The sequence below is a fragment of the Hyperolius riggenbachi genome, chromosome 7 (assembly GCF_040937935.1).
Source record: "Hyperolius riggenbachi isolate aHypRig1 chromosome 7, aHypRig1.pri, whole genome shotgun sequence".
NCBI lineage: Eukaryota > Metazoa > Chordata > Amphibia > Anura > Hyperoliidae > Hyperolius > Hyperolius riggenbachi.
The window spans coordinates 242,544,514-242,570,088 of NC_090652.1; the positions used below are offsets into that span (position 1 = coordinate 242,544,514).

Here is a 25,575-nt window from a genome sequence, read left to right on the forward strand (position 1 = left end):
AATAGGGAATTCACATGCGGTATTGGTATGCGAATATTCATGCAAATTCGCATAGGATTTTGCATGGAATCAATGGAAAAGCGCACAGGCACTGCCATGGTTAAATTCGCAGACATCGTCATCCATGTGAAATCGTATGCGAATTCGCATGAAAATTCGCATATAACCGCATATAACCGCATGCGCAATTCGCATCCGCCTGCGAATTTTTACTGCGCTGATTCCCACCGCACAAGTGGAAACGGGCCCTAATGCACATTAAGAAAGTAATTTAAAGTGCATTACCATAGCAATGCTTGTATCACCCATCTACCATGGGTTATGTTAATTGCTGCTGGCGTTACTACTGGTAATATTGCCATGACAATATTACTGGCTGCTTGCGCATCAGGGCCTACCATATGTGATATTAGCATGATACTATCCTCCAGATATTGGAAACTTTGACAAATGTATTCTTCGAAAGGGCTTAAAATGAGGCCTCTTCAGAGGAGGGGCAGGGTTGTATAAGGGGTGGGACCCACAGGAGCTCTAACGAAAGTCAATGAAAGCAATTCCACAAGAGTGATTGTGATCTCCCAAAATCACAATTGTGGTGTCTGCAACATTTTTGGAGTGATTACGTTCTAATACAAATTATAAGATCACTGCTTTTCAGTTGCTAATATGAAGCAAATTTGCAACAATTTTACTACACAGAACCAAAAAAAGCACGAGTCGCAATAGCTGCACAAATTTCTAGCATTAAATTAAAAAGCCCTTTAACATCCCAAGAAATCGCTCCATAACTGCTAAAATCACTATAAAAAGTTCTTTGAAAATACAATTGCTATTCATAACCAGTAATCCCCCATATCTGTACAGAAACTGCCGTGTGTGCATGCTGTCCATGCAGCACGTCCTGTGAGCACTCCCCCTCCCACCGCAAGCACAGTATGCAGTTGTAATACGCATGCACAGTACTGCGTCCATACCGTATTGAAACTACCTTTTAGTTATATAGATGGGCCACACCCCTTTGGCAGATTTTCGGTGGGGGGGGGTGGAGTTCCTCTTTAAGTCAGGGATCTGAGTATATACATTTACTGCAAACCTCAGCATGGAATATGGCATTGCTTCTAACTGCTGTCTTGAATATAAATGAGCCAATTGTATACTTTTGTGGTATCGTTTACGTGATTTGCTGTAATACGTGGTCCTTGGTTCTGGTACTTGGGTGCTGACTCCTTGCCTCCTTAGCATGCAGTTGGTCTCCAGCCTCCCCAGTGCTTAGTGATCTGACTTTGGCAGCGGAGTGAAATAATGACACACTATAACGTTCAGTTGAAAGGATCAGATGATATTGGAAGTGGTTGTGCCCTGCTATTTCTGGAAAGCTGATCCTCGCTAAAGCTACATAGAAGACAGCTGTTTCTCTATAAAAGGTTTGATGTAATGATCCTTTGCCCACATCTCCCAACTTTGTCACCGCTCCAGCAACTTGTCCTGTCAATCACACTCCCTGACTCCAGCTGTCTCACCTAAAAAAAGGAACTCACTGAGATGGCAGGTTTTACGTTTTGACAGTGGGGTGTGAATGAACAAGAAAAACAGGATGGTGTTAAAACTATATATTGTGTTCTTTAATTGTAAATACATGTTGCTATGACATATGTACAGCTCTATATACAGCAGTTCGTAATGGGTTAAAGGCTCAAAGAGTTGCTCAGTTAAGGGATGATCACATGATGGTGTATGTATGTAATTCTGTTTAAAGAGGAACTATAACAAGTTTAGTATAATGCAGTAAATTATTCAGGATACTCATTTTTACGTTAAATATCCTGGTTTCAGCATCATAAACACTTCCTATATCTATATATTGCTGTATATTGGTATGAAGCCCCACCCTCCCACTGAAGCTTATCCTAGACTGTTTATTATGCAGAATCCCCCCCCCCCCCGAGCATTCTGGGAGACCAGCTATGTTTTGTACTGGCATTAGAACTCTCAGTAATGAACATTCCGCAGAGATCACTTGCCAGTACTAAAGATGTTGCTGCCTGTGATACATTTTGGAACATAAATCAGGGAAAGTAAAGATTTTAAAATGGGTAAAAACTGACTAAATAACGCAGTTTACTGCACACACCCCAATGTGCATTGGATAATGTGTATGTTATCACGCATGTGTAAGACAACAAGCTATGTGCACATTTTATGCCTCAGCTACCGTCAGCTTTCAATATTACGCATGCTACGTTTGAGAGTATGCATGCGGCAGTGCATAAAAACTATGTGTATGTTACAACACACATGGGGCTTGATTCACAAAGCGGTGATAACCCAGTTATCACGCCTAAAAGACTTTAGGCGTGATAACCATTGCACCACGCTGGTGAAAAGCCCCTTATCACGCCTAAACTCAGTTATCCGGCTTAGCCGGATAGCGGCAGCAGGAGTTAGTGTAGTGTCGTGTGGCTTAGCCGGATGGTGGCAGCAGGGGTTGGTGTAGTGTGTATTGTAGTGTAGCTTAGCTGGTGGGGGCAGCAGGGGTTAATGTTGTGTACTGTAGTTTAGCTGGTGGGGGCAGCAGGGGTTAGTGTAGTGTAGTGTAGTGCAGTGTAACTGGTGGGGACAGCAGGGGTTACTATAGTGTAGCTTAGATTAACTTAGAGACAGCTCTGGGGGGAAGGTCCATAAGACACCCCTGCACTATGACGCACCAGGTTTTGTTTTTTCCCCCCGATTTTTGACCTCTAAACCTAGGTGCGTCTTGTAGTCTGGAGCATCTTATAGTCCCAAAAATATGGTATATTAACTGAATATATTTGCTTAATACTTTAGGTAGTCCATATTATGTAGTGGTAAGATTGCACAACAAAGATTGTATCAATGGGCTTGATTCATTAAGCTGCACTGCTAAAGCAGCGCACCTTAGTGTGAAGAAGCGGCCACTATGCATGCCTTACATAGCAGCGCTTCCTGCTATGTAAGGAGCGTGCCTTCCTTAGATAGGAGCGTGCTTTCCTGAGGAGCGTGCCTTCCTTAGATAGGAGCATGCCTTCCTTAGGAGCGTGCCTTCCTTGGGAGCGTGCCTTCCTTACATAGGAGCTGTGAGGAAACGCGGAAAAGCCGCCGCGTGTGCCAAGAGCTAGGCGGCTGACTCCGCGTCCTACGCGGCGGTTTGCACGCGTCTGGTGGTGTGGTGGAACGCGGAAAAGCCGCTGCATGTCCTGACAGCAAAGCGGCTGTTTGCATGCAGCAGCATGTGCTTGGTGTGGCTGGGTCTGTTAGTGCACCTAGGCAGATGGAGAGCTATGCTCGCGCGGGCCTGAATTCAGGACCTTTATACCTGCAGAGGAAGTGTCAGCTGATCAGGAAGGTCAGCTGATTCCTGCAGGACTCATGATTGGCTGAATGGTTCGGGCGGGGCAGCAGAGTCCAGCAACTATATATTCTGCTGCTTATTCAGTTGCTGGTTGTCTGGCATTGCGATCACATACGTGGGAGCACCCAGATCCGTAGTCAGATACGCAAGTGTGCCGGGACCAGCTGGGGCTGTAATCCTACACTTAGCTAGTTTCTGTTGATAGCTTAAAGTACTAGTTTGATTGTGATTATCTGTTTTGACCTTTTGCCTGCCTGACTATCCTCCTGAACTCTGATCTTGTACCTCGATATTTCTGATACTCTGTTGCTGAACCCCGGCTCGTCCTTAGACTCTGCTTCTGCCTACTGATCTTGTACCTCGATATTTCTGATACCCTGTTGCCGAACCCTGAATGTACCTGACTCCTCCTTTGCCTCTTGATATTGTATTTTATCTGTCCGTGTGTGTACGACCTGGCTTGTCCGACCTCGAGAACCGACCTCACTGTTGGGGGCGGTTCCCCGTTCTATCAGTGACACTTCCTCCAGAGTGTTACTTTTAGACAATCCTTCCTACTCGCAGCCTGACTCCTCCCGTCTTGGAGAGTCCAGGTCTTCGGAAGGAATCTGTGCAGTATACCTTACTGCGCTGAGGCTTAGTCCTCAAAGTGTTACTGTTACACCAAACACTACACTCTACTCAGGTGAACAGAGGTTAGCTGGTATATCAGATTATCGGTGATACTGCAGATCACTTATAATCTGGTATACATCTGTATTCTCAGTGATACTGCAGATCACCGGTAATCACATCCTCTCTGTGCTTCACCGATCGTTACAGGAGCGTGCCTTCCTAATCCTTAGGAGCATGCCTTCCTTAGATAGGAGCGTGCCTTCCTTAGGAGCGTGCCTTCCTTGGGAGCGTGCTTCGCTTAGATAGGAGCGTTCCTTCCTAATCCTTAGGAGCATGCCTTCCTTAGATAGGAGCGTGCCTTCTTTAGGTAGGAGCGTTCCTTTCCTTAGATAGGAGTGTACCTTCCTTAGATAGGAGTGTGCCTTCCTTAGATAGGAGTGTGCCTTCCTTAGGAGCGTGCCTTCCTTAGATAGGAGCGTGCCTTCCTTAGGAGCGTGCCTTCCTTAGATAGGAGCGTGCCTTCCTTAGGTAGGAACGTGCCTTCCTTAGGTAGGAGAGTGCCTTCCTTATATAGGACTAGAGTGTGCCTTACTTAGGAGTGTGCCTTCCCTTAGATAGGAGTGTGCCTTCCTTAGGAGCGTGCCTTCTGTAGATAGGAGCGTGCCTTCCTTAGGTAGGAGCATGCCTTCCTTAGATAGGAGTGTGCCTTCCTTAGGTAGGAGCGTGCCTTCCTTAGATAGGAGTGTGCCTTCCTATGCATAGGAAGGCACGCTCTTATCTAAGGAAGGCACACTCCTATCTAAGGAAGGCACGCTCCTTACACAGCAGCGAGCGCTGCTATGTAAGGCATGCATAGTGGCCACTCCTTCACATTAAGGTGCGCTGCTTAAAGAGAACCCGAGGTGGGATTTAATTATGTTAGTGGGGCACAGAGGCTGGTTGTGCACACTAACACCAGCCTCCGTTGCCCCATGGTGTGCCTCCAGGACCCCCCTGCGCGCCGCTATACCCCCCGCAGTGCTAGCGCCACACAGCGTGTCGCCAGCACAATGTTTACCTATGCCTTTCTGTTAGCGCCGCTCCCCCGCCTCCTGCGTATCGGCGCTACCCGCCCGTGTCACTTCCCTCCAATCAGCGGGAGGGAAGGGACGCGGGCGGGTTGCGCCGATACGGAGGAGACGGGGGAGCTGCGCTAACAGACAGGAGAAGGTAAACATTGTGCTGGCGACACGCTGTGTGTCGCTAGCACTGCGGGGGGTATAGCGGCGCGCAGGGGGAGTCCAGGAGGCACACCATGGGGCAACGGAGGCTGGTGTTAGTGTGCACAACCAGCCTCTGTGCCCCACTAACATAATTAAATCCCACCTCGGGTTCTCTTTAACAGTGCAGCTTAATGAATCAAGCGCATTGAGTGTTCCACAGACTACAGAGCTTGGAGTCATACTGAATTATTTCTCTGACTACTAAACATGAGATGATCAACAGCGCCATCTGCTGGGTGCTTGGTAGAAATAATTTTATCATTTGCAGTATGAAAAAGAGGATTCATTTGTGAAACCCAGCCTAACTAAGCTAAGAGTTTATTATCATTATTAGAGTGGAAACTATGAAATTGTCTGTTAGGTTTTTCTTGCTGTTTGCTGGGGAGACTTCCTCAAGGCGTGGAAGCAAATCCTGTAGGGACTTAAATAATTATACTAATAAATCTTTCTACTATGGGGAAAGGCTTATGCTGTATGTCAGCTCTTTATGTATTTCGTTTCTTGTTGTGTTGACACAAAGTGCTCCCATTGTAGCTTTACATTAAAGGACAACTTAAGTTAGAATAGTATGGAGGCTGCTATATTTATTTTCTTTTAAACAATTCCAGTTGCCTGGCAGTCCTGCTGATCTAGTGTCTGAATAACTCTATTATTATTATTATTATTATTATTATTATTATTATTATTATTATTATTATTATTATTATTATTATTATTATTATCATGCAGCTAAACCTGTCAGATCTGACAATAATTTTAAACAACAATTATGGACAAGTACCATCTAAAATATTATGATTTTATACTACTAAGAGGCATGTGCTAATTGGGCAATAAAAGCATGAAAAAACAAAGAGAAAGCGCCCACTATGCAGCACCAGACCACTCAAGGTATTTCCAAAAATTACAAAACTTTATTGGTAAATAGTAAACATATATAAATCCATTAAAAATCACCAAAGGTGACAGCAGCGGTGTACATAATAATTCAATATTTCACTAATACAAAAATTACAATACCTCATACAACCTCAATATGATACCATAGTGAACAACCCTCAATAGGAGGATGACTATAGAATAAGCCATAAAAGCAAAAATCTTATATCACAAAATACTGAGCAATTTTACAGTGTCAATTATGCATATAAATACTGAACAATTGTGATGTAAATTGGAAATAAATATATTAGCCTCCATATTACACTTGCTTCAGTTGTCCTTTAACTGCCAAATGATATATGGCATGTCATACTTATTCAACAGGGCTAGTGTTGTATTCTTTACTTGGACTTTTGTTGTGTAAGAGATGGTGATTACAATTTTGTTCTCTCTTATGGTGCCCGTTAACGATACAATTCTGCAGCCAATCACCCTGATAATCAATCAGAATTGATTAATTGTGCCATTAACCGCCGATTTCCCACTAGCTAATGAGATCAGATTAATGGAAACAATCCCTTTTTTGGATCAATCCCATCGATCTGATTGAATTGGTTAGACGGAGTACTATCAATCGTTTCTGATTGATTACTGTGGCAGCCGGAAACGATCGATTGGTCTTGGAATAGTACAGTTAATGGCCACCATTTGTGAAATTTAGAAGCTGTGCAACAAATCTGGCACCCACAAATAGATTCCAGATTTCTGTTTTAGTACATTTAAAAAAAAAAGTTGAAATCTGTGTTTAAATTCCCCATTAGTCATGGGGTAGCTACAAATCATGGGGCCTCCCTACAAAACTTTGTTGCCCCTCCCCCTATGTTCACACCCCCTCTCTATGTTCACACCCCCTCTCTGACTCCTTTTGGTAACCCCCACAGACTGCAGGCCTATCACATATACAGTAAGAAGTGTGGCCATCATATGCAGAGGAAGTGTAATTTCCCAGAGCAACCAATCAGATTGGAGCTGCTGAATGAAACACTGATTGTGATTGGTTGCTCTGGACAACTGCTTCCCCTTTGCACCAACCTTCTTTGCATTAGGCCTGACAGATCAGTCTGGTCATGTGCACTGCGACCACCTGCTACTACACAGAACTATAGAACTAGCTCTGAAATAACGTGTTTGAACTATGAGCCAAGTTAGAACATTGCTTGTTTTTTGATGACTTTAATTTGAAATGTTTATTCTGTTTCCTCAGGTTTTCCAGTTCCTGAGGTGAGCTGGTTTAGGGATGGCCAGGTAATTTCTGCCGCAACACTGCCCGGCGTGCAGATCTCGTTTAGCGATGGCCGCGCTAAACTCGTGATCCCCGCCGCCACAGCAGCACACAGTGGAAGATATTCCCTAAGAGCCGCCAATGGAGCAGGACAAGCAACTAGTACCGCTGAGCTACTTGTTACCGGTAAGGAAGTTCACATTACAATTGTCCACATATTGCTCATTACATGTTACCATTTATAAAAGAAATAACATGTCATACTTAGTTATACTGTCAGTCTTGTAGGAATTGGTGACATTACTGAAGCAAAATAATTGCACCAACCAACCATCTGCATCTCCAACAGGGCCAGAATCCAATCACTGCAACCAGCAGACACAAATCCTGATCGCTGTTGCAATATACTTTCATTTCTAACTGTAGCCCCAATTTACAATACTGGCACGCCCTGTGCATTGTGTACAATATAGGTAGGCTGTTATCTTGTGCCTATGTTGATAGTAAACTATCTACAGTTTGTGCCAATCTCTGATTGACAACCAAACTTCTGAATCAGAGAAGTGTATCCTCCCCTCCCTTCATTGTAAATTATCCTAAAATTATCTTAGAACTCACCTTTTCATCCTTATGTACTGTACATCTTATTAATACACTAAACACATGGAAGAACATGGTGCACTGTTTATTTACTTATTGGAAACAAGTGTACTACTGTATGGGTCAGAGCCTACCTAAAAATACTAGCTTTTTAATGACTTAACCTCCCTGATGGTCTATTAAAACCGATAGGATGGCGGCAAAGCACTTTTTTTTAATTTTTTTAAATCATGTAGCTAGCCTAGCGCTGGCTACATGATAGCCGCTGTGCAGCGGCATCCCCCCACCCCTTCCGATCGCCTCCGGCGATCAGAGCAAACAGGAAATCCCGTTCAGAACGGGATTTCCTGTTTGGCTTCCCCCGTCGTCATGGCGATGATCGCGATGACGTCATCCACGTCATGGCGTCTGGGGGAGTCCAGATCCACCCCTTAGCGCAGCCTGGCGGTGATTGGCCAGGCTGCGCAAGGGGACTCGTGGGGGGGGGGCCCTCTAACATGGCGGGTAGCGGCGAATCGGCGCGGAGCGGCAGCGATCGGCTTGTACACGCAGCTATCAAAGTGCTAGCTGCGTGTAACAAAGCAAAAATTGTGCAAATCGGCCCACAAGGGGCTGAGAAATCCTCCGTGGCAGCTTAGCCCGAGCTCAGCTCGGGCTTACCGCTGAGGAGGTGAAGTTTAGTCTCAACCAATAGTCAGGCGTGTGTAGAGGCCCCCTGACCAGCAACGGCCGCTCGGCAAGCAATCCGCTGGCAGATCAATTTGGCTGAGTGACAGCCAACTTCTCTGAAGATGCCACTTCCCTGCCCACAGTGTGACGTCACACACATGCTGCTCACTCATCCCTCCTCCCCCCTGAATTGCAACAGAACCTGTGTTGGCTGACACACGTCTGTACTGGCCAGCCCAGCAATGTCGCCTAAGGGGATTGGGTCTTATCCCAGATGGCAACACATCAGTTGTTAGGCGAGTGCGCACCTTAGTGCGCACCTGAGTGCTGTCACTTATAACATGCACACTATGCATGCGGAGTCAAGGAGCATGCATAGGTACATCATAAGATGAAAGATGCTATAAGTAACCATAGAAGCAACGCCAATAAAGTAGCTTACCTCAGGTAAATGTCACAGATGTAAGCAGATCATTTTAGTGTTTGCAGGCTTTATTAGAGGTTATTTTACAAATATGTTTCTTTAAAGTGGAATATAACCCTGCATTTCAACTTTGCTCTAAAACATTATTTACAGTATATTATATGCAACCAGCATTTTTTTTTACTAGACCAGCATTGGAAGGGTTACACAGAACTTTAAAGTTCCTGGACAGAACTGCAGACGCATCCGAAGCTGACATAGATACATAGATACAGACTCACTCTCTCTGACTGAGAAGGAGCTGGAGGACAGCCAAAGAGTGTGTAACATTTATCACTTGTTACATTCTATTTAGTAAAATGTATCTATCTGAACTTCTGCATATCTCTCCAGGAACTTTAAACCTCTGTGTTTAACCCTTCCAATGCTGGTCTAGTAAAAAAAAATGCTGGTTGCATATAATATGCTGTAAATAATGTTTTACAGCAAAGTTGAAATGCAGGGTTATATTCCGCTTTAAAGAGACACTGAAGCCACTTTAAAAACTTGATTTTACCTGTTATTAGCTTAAAGAGGAATTCCAGTGAAAATAATGTAATCAAAAAAGTGCTTCATTATTACAATAATTATGTACAGTATACATGATTTAGTCAGTGTTTGCCCATTGTAAAATCTTTTAAATCCCTGATTTACATTCTGACATTTATTACATGGTGACATTTTTACTGTTGACAGGTGATGTAGCTGCTGCATGCTTTTATGGCAGTTAGAAACAGCTGTAAACAGCTATTTCCCACAATGCAACAAGGTTCACAGACAGGAAACTGCCAGGAGTACCACGGTCCTCAGAGTTTCTTGTGGGAGGGGTTTCACCACAATATCAGTCATACAGCGGCCCTTGGTGGTCTGTTTGTGAAAAGGAATAGATTTCTCATGTAAAAGGGGGTATCAGCTACTGATTGGGAGAAAGTTCAATTCTTGGTCGGGTTTTATAACCCCCAAATCCCTGGGTGAAAACCGAGGAGCACTTCCTCGTAGAGGCAGAGCTTAGCGCTTGCGTCAATCCCCGATGATCGCCACCTCTCCCCGCCCCTCTCAGTCTTTTTTCACTGAGAGGGACGGGGAGAGGCGGCGATCAGCTGAGGATTGACGCTAATGGAGGCAGAGCTACAGTGCTAAGCTCTTCCTCCCCGGGCAGCAAACTCCACGACTAAAAGTCATGGATTTTTGCCCCAAAAAAGTAAAAATGACCAGCACTTGCCAATTCTTAAAAAGAAGGGTATTTATTCACAAAAAGAGTGAACAAAAATAGCCATGACATCTGGACTCCCAGAATGTAACTATAGCTCTTAATAGTAGATATAGCTCTTAGCTGCAAACACTAGCATGAGGACTTCCTCCAGAATAGGTTACGCCTCCATTGCAGCCCAATTCCAATCACAACGGACTGTCGCCGTTTCGAACGGATAAACCGCTCTTTGTCAAGTGAAAGCATGGATTTTTGCCCCAGGATTTGGGGGTTATAAAACCCTCGTTCTGCCGCGGGAATGTGGCGTTTTAGCACTGGCCATATTCATTAAGCTAAATAACAGGTAAAATCAAGTTTTTAAAGTGGCTTCAGTGTCTCTTTAAGCTGAATCTTTTTTTAACAAATGTGATTTTTTATATTGCCTAACACAGCTTAAGTATATTTCACGGTAATTGGCATCTAAAGCAGATGTAAATGAGAGTAGCTGTTCAAAGCACTGTTGAACGCATCTTATTTGCATTTGAATTGTGTTTGTGTTTACCTTCAGAAGGTGCATTTGCATTGTCTTTATCCAGACTAACCTCAGAAGAGTCAAAGAAGCACTTCAAAGGCAGCATAACAACACATGCTACATTTAGATAAATGCAATGCAAAGCAACATGTCAAGAGCAATTACAAATGAAAGTGTGCATAGTTCCATACAATCACATTGAAATTTCAAACAAGGAATAGTTCTTTAAAAAAGGCATGTATGAAGAACTGAATAATCTAAATGTAGGTACACTAGTTCTAATGTTGGTTCTCAACTACAGTTCTTAAAGCAGACCTGAACTCAGAACTTCATCTCAGCTCTAAAAGATAAGCAACAGCATAATAACCTTGAGGCCGGTTTCACACTATAAACCGACATCAGTGCGCACCCCACCACACCGCCAAAAACAGGCCTTTAGGGAACACTGCGTTAGTAAGCGGTGTCCCCTGTCTGGCCACCAGCCAAGCAGGAAGTGATGTGCGCTTGCGGTCACTTCCTGCTTCGGGAATGCGGAAGTGCACGGAAGTGTATTGTAAAAATCCGCTTCCGCACATGCATGTCATAACATTGTGAAATCAACATTTTTAAAATCCATGTGTCGCCATAGACTAACATGACTTCTGGGCCAACGCAGATCGCCCTAGTTCGCCCCAGAAGCCACACAGTTTGGCACTAGCATTAGATCGGGCACTTTTCGCGCAGCGTAGGTAGTGTGAACATATATATATATAATAATATAATATAATATATATAATATATAATATAATATATATAATATAATATATATATATAGGGATACATTAGGCTGCGGTTGCAGTACAGCAATTTTGCCACACCGCATCCTGCAATAAATCTGCAGTTTGTCTACTTCCTGCTTTCATAGGTGCAGACATATTGTTAACATACTGTATTTACAAATGAGCTCTCTGCTGTGGCAGTCAGGTGACACAGCTAAGTGATCAAATTACAATTTGTGATTAGTCACAGATGAGGGGGAATTAGACAGGCTAAACTCTCTAAATACACACAGGGTGCATTTCCAAATGTTTTCCTTCTGTCCAGTGCAAGAGTTCATGTCTAGTTTAAGTACCACCAGCAGCTCATATTCTCAGGTATTCTTTAACCCAGGGGTAGGGAACCTATGGCCCGGGAACCAGATTTGGCTCTTTTGATGGCTACATCTGGCTCACATACAAATCAGTAGGGGTTGATTCACTAAGCTACACTGCTCAAGCAGCGCAGCTTAGTATGGCAGCACAAATACAATTTTCAATGTAGGCATGCTACTGCTGTAGCATGCACTACTAACTTACTCGCTCTACCCCAAAATCATCGGTTGCTCCAATTGTCCCTCACTGGGCCCTGTCAGGTCCACTGACTTGGTAGGACGAGATCCCCACACTTTTATTGTCCCAATAGGCTGCCTGTCACTTGACAGGCAGGCTATTGGGCCAAAGTGCGGGGTTCGCGTCCTACAAAGTGAGTCAACCCCCAAGTCAGCTAGCTAATTGTACAAGCTGTTAGTCGGTATTTCTCCTGTCTGGCTCTCGGGGAAATTGCTGATGTTGCTGAAACCCAAGAGAAGTTGAAGATGTGTCTGACACGTCCGCTGCCCAGCGGATCAACTGTATGCACATCACCATGGCAATAGGGACGTGAGCCCTACTGTCCCTGTTTAAAATATATATAATGGCTCTCACGGAATTCCATTTTAAAATATGTGGCGTTTATGGCTGTCTCAGCCAAAAAGGTTCCTGACTTCTGCTTTGACCTATCTTCATAAATGATTGTGTTGATGTTGAACATTAAAGGATCACTATCATGAAAAAATATACAATGAACATGTGCATGCATACTTATAAGTACATTTCTCCCAGAATAAAATGCTTTATTAATTACTTGTTTCTTATCTTATTTACAGTAAGCAGTAAAAGTCTGACAGATCTGACAAGTTTTGGACTAGTGCATCTCCATGGGGGACTCTCAGTGTTTTCTTTATTTGCAAAAGCACTTACTGAATGATAGTTGCTCAGTCCAACTGCCAAAATAGTGTGCTAATGAGTAGGGAGGCTAGCCGACATCTTTGTATAGATTTTTTCCAGTGATTGCTTTTGTAAAAGTAAAGGAGATACTGAGAATACCCCATGAGGAGGTGTATTAGTTGAACATTTTTACTGCCTACTGTTAGTAACAGGAACATAGTAATTTATACTACATTTTATTCTGGGAGAAATGTACTTATAAGTACATGTACACATTTTTTTTTCAAGACAGTGATCCCATAAACTATTACTTTTCCTACTGAATTAAACCTGTAGAACTAATCTAGCTGTGGTAACTGAGTAGACTCCAAAGAAAGTTTATTTTATTAATTTTGGAAAGCATGGAGAACAGGTGCTATTGCTGTCTGTGTCACGTTAAGGTACTCCCAGTACTGAAGACTAGCGAAGATCAGTTGTCCTAGAGAATTTCTCCTGCAGGGGGAATTCATAAAGAAGCACATGTTCAATGTTTCTGATCCATATGTATTTCCCGAATTGCTCACAATTGGTCTTCACAAGGAGAAAATGTAAGGTGTGCTCACATGATCATGGCCAGCCAATTGGAGAAGTGCAAAACAATCCTCTGGTGAACTGGCATGTGCTTCTTCATGAATTCTCCTTGCAGGAGAAATTCTTCTAAGAGAATTGATTATCTTGACTAAAAATGAGATCAAGAGATACAATTAAGTATGGCTTGCATTATTTCAAATTTTATGCAGCTTGGATGTGGGCTGTTGAAACTGAAAGATAGTGCCTTTGATTTGACAGTTCCAATTTGTATACACATCCAAATGTTTTGGATCCCACTGACAATTTCTTATCTGTACTGGTGACCATCGGGACTCTAACATGAAGCTCGGTGGCCCCCGGAAGCTAATGTCAGCAAGAAAACTTTTAAAGCCATTGTAATTCTTCTATATTTGACAACAAATGGTTTATTGCTGTCTGTGTGAGACATTTACTCCAAATCTTTTCAAGGCAAAAAGCAAGTCAAGAAAAATTTTGAAAGTGGTTCTTCTTGCCTTTTTTATGCTATCCACAACAAAATTTTGTGCTGAGGTGTGTGTAAGAATCTTTGCTGTGTGAGAAACATTGTATTTTATGGTTGGACTCCAGTGTGGCAAGCAATGTAATCATGTGACATCTCTTTCCTTATCCGTAGCCGAAACAGCTCCCCCAAACTTCACACAAAGACTACAGACAACGACAGTAAGACAAGGCAGTCAAGTTCGACTTGACGTGAGAGTGAGTGGAATCCCTACACCTGTGGTTAAGTTCTACAGAGAGGGAGCTGAAATCCACAGCTCCCCTGATTTCCAGATCCTTCAAGATGGAGACCTCTACAGTTTAATCATTGCAGAAGCGTACCCTGAAGATTCCGGAACATATTCTGTAAATGCAACCAATAATGTCGGACGTGCTACTTCAACAGCTGAACTCACAGTTCAAGGTACATCATAAAAGTTCCAAGTAGGAATGTTTTAATTCAAGTTTGTGTTGGAATAGTTAAAATACCAAGGTTACAGTAGGTTACAGTCATACGGTATCATTCTTGACCATAGGCTATGTTGCAGTCTGGCTGTTCGAAAAAATGATATCCCTCACGCTACCCTGAGGATATCTGTTCTCTAAGACATGGACTAGAAATAGCATGGAATGACAAACAACAGAGCCTGCTCTCTTGTAGTAAACTAGTGTTATACATGGTATAGTGTCTGTTAAGGGCAAGACGCCATTGAGTTCCGCTTTACCTGCCTTCCTACAGTGCTGGATTTGACAAGTGGGTCTGTTTTGTCACTTTGCATAGTCCCACCTGTACTCCCTGGTTCAGGAGCAGGGCCATGCTCCCACCCACTCACCTGACCATAAAAGGCATCCACACGGGTAAGGAGGACTGGCCTATAGTCGTGTAGATGGGAAGGAAGCATGGCTATGCCACAAAAACATCTGCACCCATCTCCCCCTCTTAACACAAAACCAGCCTCTTAAAGTTGGCTGTGCTAGGCCATGGATTCACTGGCATAGTCATGCTCCTGTTACAGTCACATCATGATAAGCCAGCCTCTGCTCAGTTGTGGAGCATGTGGATCAGTTGAGCAGTTGTGGATCATGGTAGCAGGTGAGACATGGCTGTGGTGGTACCAGCAAAGTACTGAGAGCAGAGAAACCAGTCACAACTCTATGTAGAAGATGAGCATTGTAGAGAAAATGGTAAGGCTGTATTAAAATTAGGCCTAACTGTAGAGACCACTGTGTCATGTTTCACATAGGGTCACAATAAGCACTTGGACTTGGTTAACATGAAGCAAGCCTGTGGAGGTCAGGAACAAGACAACTGCTGGCTAAGTTCTAGAATACTGGTTGGCAGTTCAGCTGCAGACAGTCTGTAACTGTTGCCTGCTATGCTCACATATTCTCTACATACAGGAGACTGGTTCAGAGATTTGGTTTGAAGCAGGCTATGGTTCCCTGGGTGTTGGCTTATCCAGACCCAGATGGGAACCAGTTATAGCTTATACAGTGCAGAGTTGGTCACTGTGGTGTGGTCATCTTCTGCAAGAAATGTATTTCAAATCAGGGTAGGGTTGGCCACATTAAGCCCGCCCTATGAAAGAAAGGGGCGTATGCAATAAACTGCGTTAAACAGAATTGCGTGCCTAAAGTCTTACTGCACAATGAGTAGAGTGAGCCACATTGCATATAATGGGCTTGATTCACAAAAGCGTGCTAACTGTTAGCACGCCGGTGAAAAGCTGCTTATCACGTGCAAACTGCCTCTTCGCGTGCTAATGCGCGCGTAATAGTTTACGCGCATAAAGTTTAGTGCGCATAAAGTTTTGCGAGCGTAAAGTTTTATGCGCCCATTAAACCCTATGTAACTTTCTGCGCCCACCCGAATTTTCGCGCGGGACTTTGCGCGCAAGTTTATTCCTCAAAACGGTGCTAACCTACTTAGTGCAATGGTTATCACGCCCAAAAGTCTTTAGGTGTGCTAAGTAGGTTAGCACCGCTTTGTGAATCAAGCCCATTGTATTGCATCCTGCTCTACTCATTATGCGGTAAAACTTTCCACACCTAATTCTGCTTAACGCAGTTTAGTGCATACACCCCAATGTGACTGTTAACTTCATTGTATTTGCTCAGCATCATGGCATCATGACTCTTTGGGATCCTTGAAGCTACGTACCCTCGTCACATTTTTTTAAAAATTATTTTCATGCAATTGACATTTCTCTTGCAACAAGCAATCGTGTCTGTGGTCTTGCGACGTGAGTATGTGTGCGAGATTAGACAAACAGCGCTTTGCGATGCACGGGCGATAAGAACAGATCAAATCTTTTAGATCCCCTACGACTCCCATACAAAGTGCCGTAATCGTCTAAACTCTTTCACGCCTGTCATGTCCCGTAGCTTGATATAGTGTTTTTCTGTGTATTGCTTCATCGAATACATTTTCAATATCCTGATTAAAATTACATTTTTCTAAACAGCTGATGAAGAAATACCTGCCAAAAAGACTAAGACACTTGTATCGACTGCTCAGATTACCCAAACAAGACAAGCACGTTTCGAAAAGGTAAACTAAACATCCCCTTAATTGCTTCAGATGATCAACATTCTATCTGTTATCATGCAGAAAACATTACAGCTCTTGTGTTGTTATATTGTATGGCACAGCACTGTGCTTACTGTATTTTCACATCATTTTTTTCCTAGTTATTTATCATTTAATTTAGTGTTTGTATCATAACATGCTATACATTACAGTAAACCAAACACAACAGGTGCTTAGAATACAACAATATTGAGCTAAAGAAACAAGTTTGGATATTTTTATAATTTGCATTTAAAAACAATGGGAACAGAAGCAATTGTGTACAACTTGAATAAAGACTCATACACACGTCCAACGTAATGCACAGCCAACCGCACAACATGACCAACCACACAACAAGTTGTTTACATGACAAGTACGCACACAAACGCCAACCAACTAAACAACCAACTCACTGAAATACAGTACATGCAAGCTAAACAACAAACTTCACAACATGTTTGCATTCAAAAACAACAAAGTTGTTTAACCCCCTTGCCGGTCCAATTCCCGTGGCAAGGGGGCAGCAGAGCACTTTATTTATTTTTTTAAATCATGTAGCGAGCCCAGGGCTCGCTACATGATAGCCGCTGAGCAGCGGCATCCCCCCTCCCACTCCGATCGCCTCCGGCGATCAGAGTAAGCAGGTAATCCCGTACAGAACGGGATTTCCTGCTGGGCTTCCCCGGTCGCCATGGCGACGGGGCGGGATGATGTCACCGACGTCATGGACGTCGGGACATCAGAGGGAATCCCGATCCACCCCTCAGCGCTGCCTGGCACTGATTGGCGAGGCTGCACAGGGGTCTGGGGGGGGGGCGGCTCAGCGCGGTGGGTAGCGGCGAATAGGCGGGTAGCGGTGGCGATCGCATACCACATGCAGCTAGCAAAGTGCTAGATGCTTGTAGGGAAACATTTTTTTTGAAAATCGGGCCAGCGGGGCCTGAGAAATCCTCCTACGCAGGTTACCCCGAGCTGAGCTCGGAATAACCGGCAAGTAGGTTAAAAGACTTGTACACACATTTCAATCTGCATGATAGTTGGTCTGATTGATCCTCCGGTTGGATCTGGCAAACAACCGGTTTTCAGTTGGTCATCTGGTTGTTTTTCAGCCGTACACACGCCCAACTTATCTTCCAACAGACAAGTTTGGAAGACTATTAGGCAAATTGTTGGTAGGTGTGTATAAGCCTTAGAGGAACTCCAGTGAAAATAATGTAATAAAAAAGTGCTTCATTTTTACAATAATTATGTATAAATGATTTAGTCAGTGTTTGCCCATTGTAAAATCTTTTAAATCCCTGATTTACATTCTGACATTTATTACATGGTGACATTTATACTGTTGGCATGTGATGTCGCTGCTGCATGCTTTTTTGGCAGTTGGAAACAGCTGTAAACATCTATTTCCCACAATGCAGCAAGGTTCACAGACAGGAAACTGCCAGGAGTACGTACTCAGAGTTTCTTGTGGGAGGGGTTTCACCACAATATCAGTCATACAGTGCCCCCTGATGGCCTGTTTGTGAAAAGGAATAGATTTCTTATGTAAAAGGGGGTATCAGCTACTGACTGGGATAAAGTTCAATTCTTGGTCAGAGTTTCTCTTTAAGCTTTACACCTTGTAAAGGTGAGAATAACAAGTCTCGGTGAATATCCGTAAACTACCAAATTTTAGGGAATTTCTGTAGAGTACAAAACTTCAGTGAATCTCTGCATAGTATTATTTCCCAGTGATTGTCAGTGAAAAAAATATTTTTCTGAAAGAGTTATTTAGGACCTAGTCAGACTCTAGCGTAACCCTCTGATAAGGAATTACAGCCTTAAGACTCTTTCCTGGAAGAGAACAACTTCTACGTTCAGATGATATATAAATGTCAATAGTTCATGTATTTTAGCTCTGTGACACTTGAAAGACTGTGCCATTGAGCATACTACCGTAAAACATTACGTTTTTAATCATAAAATAAAACTGTGGGATATCTAAAAAAAAGAAGACGTAAGAGGGTAGATACAATTTACAATTTATCTCATCAGTTTATTTTTACCTCGGGTTCACTTGAAATTTGTGTAATTTGAGCTTGGTGGAAAATGAAGACCCCTGTAATATAATGAGTTTTTCCTTTTTACAGAGAGTAGAGGCTCATTTTGATTCAAGAGCCAGTGCCACAGTTGAGTTGACTTTTGAAGGGCAACTGCCACACAAGACTCCTCCCAGAATTCCTCCAAAACCTTTATCAAAGTCGCCGACACCGCCAGTGATTCCTACTAAGGTCCAGATGGTGAGGCAGCAGTCACCATCACCGGTACGCCAGTCTCCATCACCTTTGAGATCTGTGAAAGCTCCAATACCTTCACCTGTCAGGTAAAAAGCAATTCGATATTTTGGGGTTATTCGTTTTAGGAAATAGTTCAATCAAAGATTATAGCAACAATAAGTAATTTATGTGAACATGCTGGTGGTATTTTTTAGTACAGTACTGTGATTACAAGCAATCTAATGCAGCCACACATGAGGGGCTCTTGCTCTTTGTATTGGCATTATTGTTTATTTGACATTATGGAGAATGCAGCATGTCTACCCAGGGGACAGTACTGGCTGTAAGTCTGGAAAATATTCTCTATAAGACACAGTATAAACCCCCAACAGATATTTTCTGGGAAGGGTGACAGTTAGATTCTCCCAATGCTTGGCAACAGCCAGCTTTTTGCCAGTCCAGTCACACATTGCTACTTAATATAACAGAAGTGAGAGTTATTGTGTGTGTCTCGTCATGTATTTGACTCTTAAAGTAGACCAGAAATCTGAAAAGAAGAATTGATACTCACCCGTGGCTTCCTCCAGCAACATTAACCTTCTTAGTCCCAAGCCGTCCTCCCACGGTCTGCCGTTCAGCCGCCATCAGCCCAGTAACTGGCTCAGTCGTGTCCAGTATGGGTCTTCTGCGCATGACTGATGGATTTATGCTGCTAGAGGAAGTTGTGAATGAGTATCAAATCTTTTTCTTTTCAGATCTCATCAAGGCTATCTATTTTACTCAAACACTAGTGCACATGACAGGCAGGGGCCCCAAACACTGCCACTGCTCGGGACCCCAAAACCAGCATGTAACACAATAAGGGAGCGCAGGCAAGCCCTGGAGCTGCCACCACCAGGAACTTGCCCCCACTACTCCTTCAACTTACCACACACACAAAAGAAATGCTCACTCCCAGACAGCACTCTGCCACATAAATAGTCTGCAGACTGCCCGTCAGCCAATAAGAAGTGCAAATACATTACACCTAGTCTGTAGTTAAGCAGAGGCTGAGCAATTCAGCCAATCAGAGAGGCCCTCTCCAACGATTGGCTGAATTGCTCAGCCTCTGCTTAATTAAGTACTTCAGACTAGGTGTAATGTATTTGCACTTCTTATTGGCCGATGGGCAGTCTGCAGACTATATATGTGGCAGAGTGCTGTCAGGGAGTGAGCATTTCTTTTGTGTGTGTGCTATCTATTTTACTGCCTGATTTCTGTTGTTCTTTTTCCTACCTTGCTGATAACAGTCACAAGTAAAGCACTTATTTTTCTGTACAATGTACATTTGAATGAACACTTAGACAGTGTCAAAAGCACAAATACGTGCATAGGTTGCGTATAGGTAGAGGAGACATATCATAAAACATGTTGGAGACAGTACTTCATTCTATTTCATATCATAAAATTCTCCTGATAAATCACCATGCAGCTTCTAAAGCTGCCAATGCACAGATGCCTTGCGCTGTAAGTGATGGAAATGCACCAAAGAAAGGGGAGGAAATAGAGAACTAAGAAAAACTCTACTTTCATTTCTTCCATGTTCTCGTCTTATGATTGTGTCTGTAGGAAATGGCTGTCTCAGATCCATGCTGGCAGAGAACTTTCTCATCTTTTAATGTTGGATTTACTCCCCGCAAGCCTCTGGTTCAGGTGCTTCTTGTAGGCATAGTCATGTGACCGTAACCCAGAGAAAAATGAAAGTAAAGGTTTCTATCTTCAAAACAAATGTTACTTGTGCAATGATGCATTTGTTAGTGGAAGTCCACAGCATTGATATTAAACACAGTATAAACGGCCACTGCAGTTCTGCTGTAAAAGATATGTACATAATGCACATTAAGTTCCAAACCCTTTTTTTTAAAATCTATTAATTCCCTAAATATTATTGATTTATTTTGTATACACCCAGCAGGTGGATTGTCAAGTATTCCAGTCTGAAAACTTTAAATGTCATTTACCATGGCTGCTGTGAGATCAGTTTGCCTTAAATGTTGACCGATGACTAATTCGGGCATGAGTCATCTCTTCCATCTTCATTGCCCTCTCTATTCCATCTCAGCTGTTTGACAGACTGGCTTAGTTTGGTTATTTCACAGGAGCTCAACACACCCAGCAAGTGGAGATCTTGGCGATCCTGACTGATGCTCTAAATGTCAGGTTACACGGTCACCGTGATACTTGCTTATTAGCAGCCTTATGAGTCATTCAGGAATTACTCACTGCTCCCCCTCCCCACTTATTCCATCTAGGCCATTTGACAGACTGGCTTAGGCCAATAATACACAGTGTTATAAAACAATTACTGGCTGCTGTTCAGAAAAGTCAAGTAGGATGCCACCTGCTGGATTTCTTAGGCTAATACAAAAGGTTCATATGCAGTGTTTCGTGTTTGAAAACTTGTGATTGATCCTAGATCAAGTACATTCAAAAACAGAATTAATAGTGGTCAAATGCCTTTAAAGTAGGGATGGTTGGAAATCGATTTTGGATTTTGACGGATTTTTTGCTTTCCAAGAAGTTAATTGTAAGTGTAAAAATGCCACTATTTTTGGCAGATGTACGCTATTCTGCGGGATCTGCATTTCCGAACGGCAACCAGAGTAAACTTCTGCATTCTCTGATTGGCTTAACAATTCTGCTGTAATCCAATTTCCGCAGTACAATACTGATCTTCTGATTGGTCCAGTGCTTCCGAGTCTTGTGGTTAGTCTAAAGTTTCCAAGTATTTCCGCAGTATTCTGATTACTGCCGCAAAATGCAGATGCAGCGGAAACTTGGAAATCGGAATTCTGTGGATATTGGAGCCGCACAAATAACAGATACAGCACTGTACCTAATAATGTCAACTTATATTGCCCTGCCACATTGTGTTAGAAATATTAGAAATAAGTTGCTCTGGAGCTGCAGTTCAGCCAGGTTCCGGGGCGTAGCTCAACCTCCTTGAAGAAAAATGCCTCTGTCTTTTCTCTCTCTCCAGTGCTTGAGATAGAGAAAAGGCAGTTTTCTTCAAGGGGTTGAACCAGGCTAAAATGAGACACTAAGGACACTTATTACTAACACAATGTGCAAGAGCATTATAACTTTACATCATTAGGTATGTATTCGTTTTTGATTGTTCCCCAGAAGTACACTTTAAAGTGATTAAGTGACTGTTATTGCTGAGAAAAAAGGACAGTCCATTCAGTTCAGCTCTATACACTGCAGGGATTAAATATTATCTCAGCTTGCTTTAGTTTTTCTTAAGGTGCATATGAAGCACGGTCATTCCATGGCGTTTTAACAGAAAATGCTAGACTGGAGTGTCAGAATGGATTAATTCAGGTGTGGAAATGAGTTATAGTCACCTTCTCTGTGCAGCCAATTACTCCTACAGCAAGATGTGAGTGAGGGCTGGTGCACACTAGAGCTGTTCTGGAGCGTTTTTTAAAATGCTTGCAGGGGGAAAACCGCTTGGCTAATTAAAGTGAATGGGATGGTGCACACCAGAGCGGGTCGTTTTTTCCACAAACGCAAACTTGGGGGCTGCAGCATTTTTTAGATTTCTGAGGCGTTTTTGCCTCAATGTAAAAGTATAGGAAAGTGGAAAACCGCTCTGAAAAGCGCTAGATCAGAGCGGTTTTCCAGGCGTTTTTGTTACAGAATCTGTTCAGTAACAGCTTTACTGTAACAAAATATGACATCTGTTACACAAAAACGTTCCAAAAAACGCTAGGCATGTTTAGAAAACATGCCTAGAATCACTCTGAAATCTGCTTCAAAAACGTGCAGCATTTTGCAGATCTGCTAGAGGTTTTTCGTGTGCACTGGGCCGATCTCAGGCTCAGGTTTCAGGCTCAGAAAAAACTGCAATTTCAGCTTTAGTCTGTTATGGAAATTTACAAAGATCACTTTTAATAAAAATAAACTGCAAATGGTGCAGTTTATATATGCCTAGCATGAGCAAAAGAAATTCCAGACTCTGAAACTACTGAAGCCAAAAGATCAGCAGGACAGCCAGGCAATGTCATTTAAAAAAAGAAAAAAAAAGGAAAAAAATATAGTTGCCTTCATCTTTCCTTCACAACAGGTTTTATTTAAGTGCAAAGTTAGAACAAGTTTGTTTTGCTGTTACAGGAACATAGATCTTGCAAAGCCTTTCAGTTTGAATCAAGGTAAAATAGTGACATCATGTGGTTAACCCAGAAAATGCAAGAAAGGAAATGCAAGGGGAGTGGAAGAATCAGTGATAAGATGCAAAGGCAACAGAAGGAAGGGAGAACATAGAAATGTGGGTGTGGGGGAGGAGTTATTGTCCAAATTTGCTTTGCACAGCACCATGGAAGATGATGGCACTGTTAAAATAATTGATGATGATAATAATAATGATGATAATAATAATACTAGTGTGTGTGATGCAAGGATTTGTAGTACTTTAAATAGTTGATTTTGTTTGAACAAAGATATACCTCCATCAAGTTTAACCTGTTTAAAGGACACCTGAAGTTACAGGGATATAGAGGCTGACATATCTATTTCTTTTTAAGCAACACCAGTTGCCTGGCAGCCCTGTTTATCTCTTTGGCTGTAGTAGTGTCTGAATCACACCGGGAGCAAGCATTCATGTAATCCAGTCAGATCTGATCTTCATGCTTGTTCAGGGTGTATGGAAAAATGAATTGTTGGCAGAGGACCAGCAGGACTGCCAGGCAATTTACATTGTTCAAAAGGAAAACAATATTGGAGTCTCAATATGCCTCTCGCTTGAGGTGTGCTTTAAATACACTATTCCGCACTCTCAAATGGATCATTTTGGAGGTATTGCATTGTATATGACTTGCATTGAAATCCTGAAAAATATTCCTAATCAGCACTGTGAAAGACTCATATGACCTAGTCAGGAAACCTCCAGTTTGAGTTTGACATGTGTGTAAAAACTCTTGGTAAGATTATTGGCATTAGAATATTACTGATGTTTTTTATATTTTCACATTTCCATCAGGTCAGTGTCTCCGGCTGGAAGAGGACTGTCCTCTTCTCCAATCAGATCTGTGAAATCGCCGTCTCCTGCAAGGGCCACACCAACAGCAGCTGGTGCTGAAGTCCCGCCTCCATGGAAGCATGAGGTCTTGGTTTCCTCCACAACCTCACAGCTCAGGACTGAGCAGAAGTGGGAATCGAGGGAACAGGTGACGGTCACTGGAATGGAGGCACGAGAGGTAATAGGGTCACTCTTTTCAACCCAACTCTTAAAGCGCTTACAAAGGATTTCTACTTAAATCTAAAAGTGGACTCTGTCTAGTAATGCAAAGAAAAGAGCAAATAAAAGAGTAATTTATCGGGCAACCCCTCTCATTGCCAAAAACAGAACCCAGGACGGAAGATTTTCAGAGTTTCTAAGTCACCTTGAAAGATTGTAAAAGCTTAAAGAGAACCCGAGGTGTGTTTAAAGAATGTTATCTGCATACAGAGGCTGGATCTGCCTATACAGCCCAGCCTTTGTTGCTATCCCAAACCCCACTAAGGTCCCCCTGCACTCTGCAATCCCTCATAAATCACAGCCGTGCTGTGAGGCTGTGTTTACATCTGTAGTGTCAGTCTCAGCTGCTCCCCCGCCTCCTGCATAGCTCCGGTCCCTGCCCCCGTCCCTTCCCTCCAATCAGCAGGGAGGGAAGTGATGCAGGCGGGGACTGGAGTTCTGCAGGAGGCGGGGAGAGCAGCAGACTGACACTATAGAGATAAACACAGCCTGCTCTGACAAGCTGTTTGTCAGCAGCATGGCTGTGATTTATGAGGGATTGCAGAGTGCAGGGGGACCTTAGGGGGGTTTGGGATAGCAACAGAGGCTGGGCTGTATAGGCAGATCCATCCTCTGTATGCAGATAATATTCTTCAAACCCACCTCAGGTTCTCTTTAAAACCCCAGCCTTGGTTATATCAGGCCATAGTAATGGATGCTGAAATATAGTTTTGGCTGCTATGTGAATGTAAAGATGCAAAACTATACTCAAATCATCTTACTGTATTAGGGCCCGTTTCCACTTTAGCGGCGCTGCGTCTGCGAAACGCGCGGCCGCTCTTCCGGGTCAGCGGGATCGCAGGCGAATCCCATGAGCCGTGCCATGCACGGCTATGGGAATTGCAGCCTCCCAAACGAATTCTGCAGGGGGTTCCGGCCGAATCGCTAACGCAAGCGATTCAGCTGGCGGCGCCATTCTCCCCTATGACAGAGTTTCCCCGTGCGATCCATGTGCGGGGGAACTCTGCGGAATCGCGGCGGTTTCCGCGATAGTGGAAACGGGCCCTTAGGGTTAGATTACTGGAGCTGTATCTTCCTCTTTCTGTATATGTAAGTGTAGATAAAATGTGCTGCAATGACGCTCTGATCAATAATGCAATATAGTTGTATTACCGATTTTAAGCCATGTTAGATAAAGACAGGTCACCTTTAGAATCTCCTGACTAAAGGTGGCCATACATGGTACAATTTTTCATTTTTTTTTCGATTAGATAATTTAGTTCGATTACTCCGTTAGATCGAATATAAAGATTTTTCCAGCATGTCCGATCGGATTTTTCTCGGAAAAACGGGATAATCGTTCAAATTTCTTGATCGAAAAAAAATATTTTCAACTTTTATTCGATTTGATCATTAGATCGAATAAACGGGATAATCAAACGTTTTTATTGTACCATGTATGGCCACCATAAGTGCTTGCTGAAGGTCTACCGTCTCTCTCCAGAGGAAGGATAGCTAGTGCAGAGGGAAAAATTGCA

General features: G+C 43.0%; 1 protein-coding gene across 1 annotated transcript in view; it reads left to right on the forward strand.

Moving 5' to 3' along the window:
* The window catches only part of TTN (titin), a 365,525-nt gene that overhangs the window by 12,057 nt on the left and 327,893 nt on the right, over nucleotides 1-25,575 (forward strand). The window contains exons 3-7 of the mRNA XM_068247374.1: nucleotides 7,394-7,597; nucleotides 14,090-14,377; nucleotides 16,419-16,504; nucleotides 18,655-18,887; nucleotides 23,801-24,017. Coding sequence (XP_068103475.1) covers nucleotides 7,394-7,597; nucleotides 14,090-14,377; nucleotides 16,419-16,504; nucleotides 18,655-18,887; nucleotides 23,801-24,017 — 1,028 coding nt within the window. The remainder of the gene's footprint in view (nucleotides 1-7,393; nucleotides 7,598-14,089; nucleotides 14,378-16,418; nucleotides 16,505-18,654; nucleotides 18,888-23,800; nucleotides 24,018-25,575) is intronic.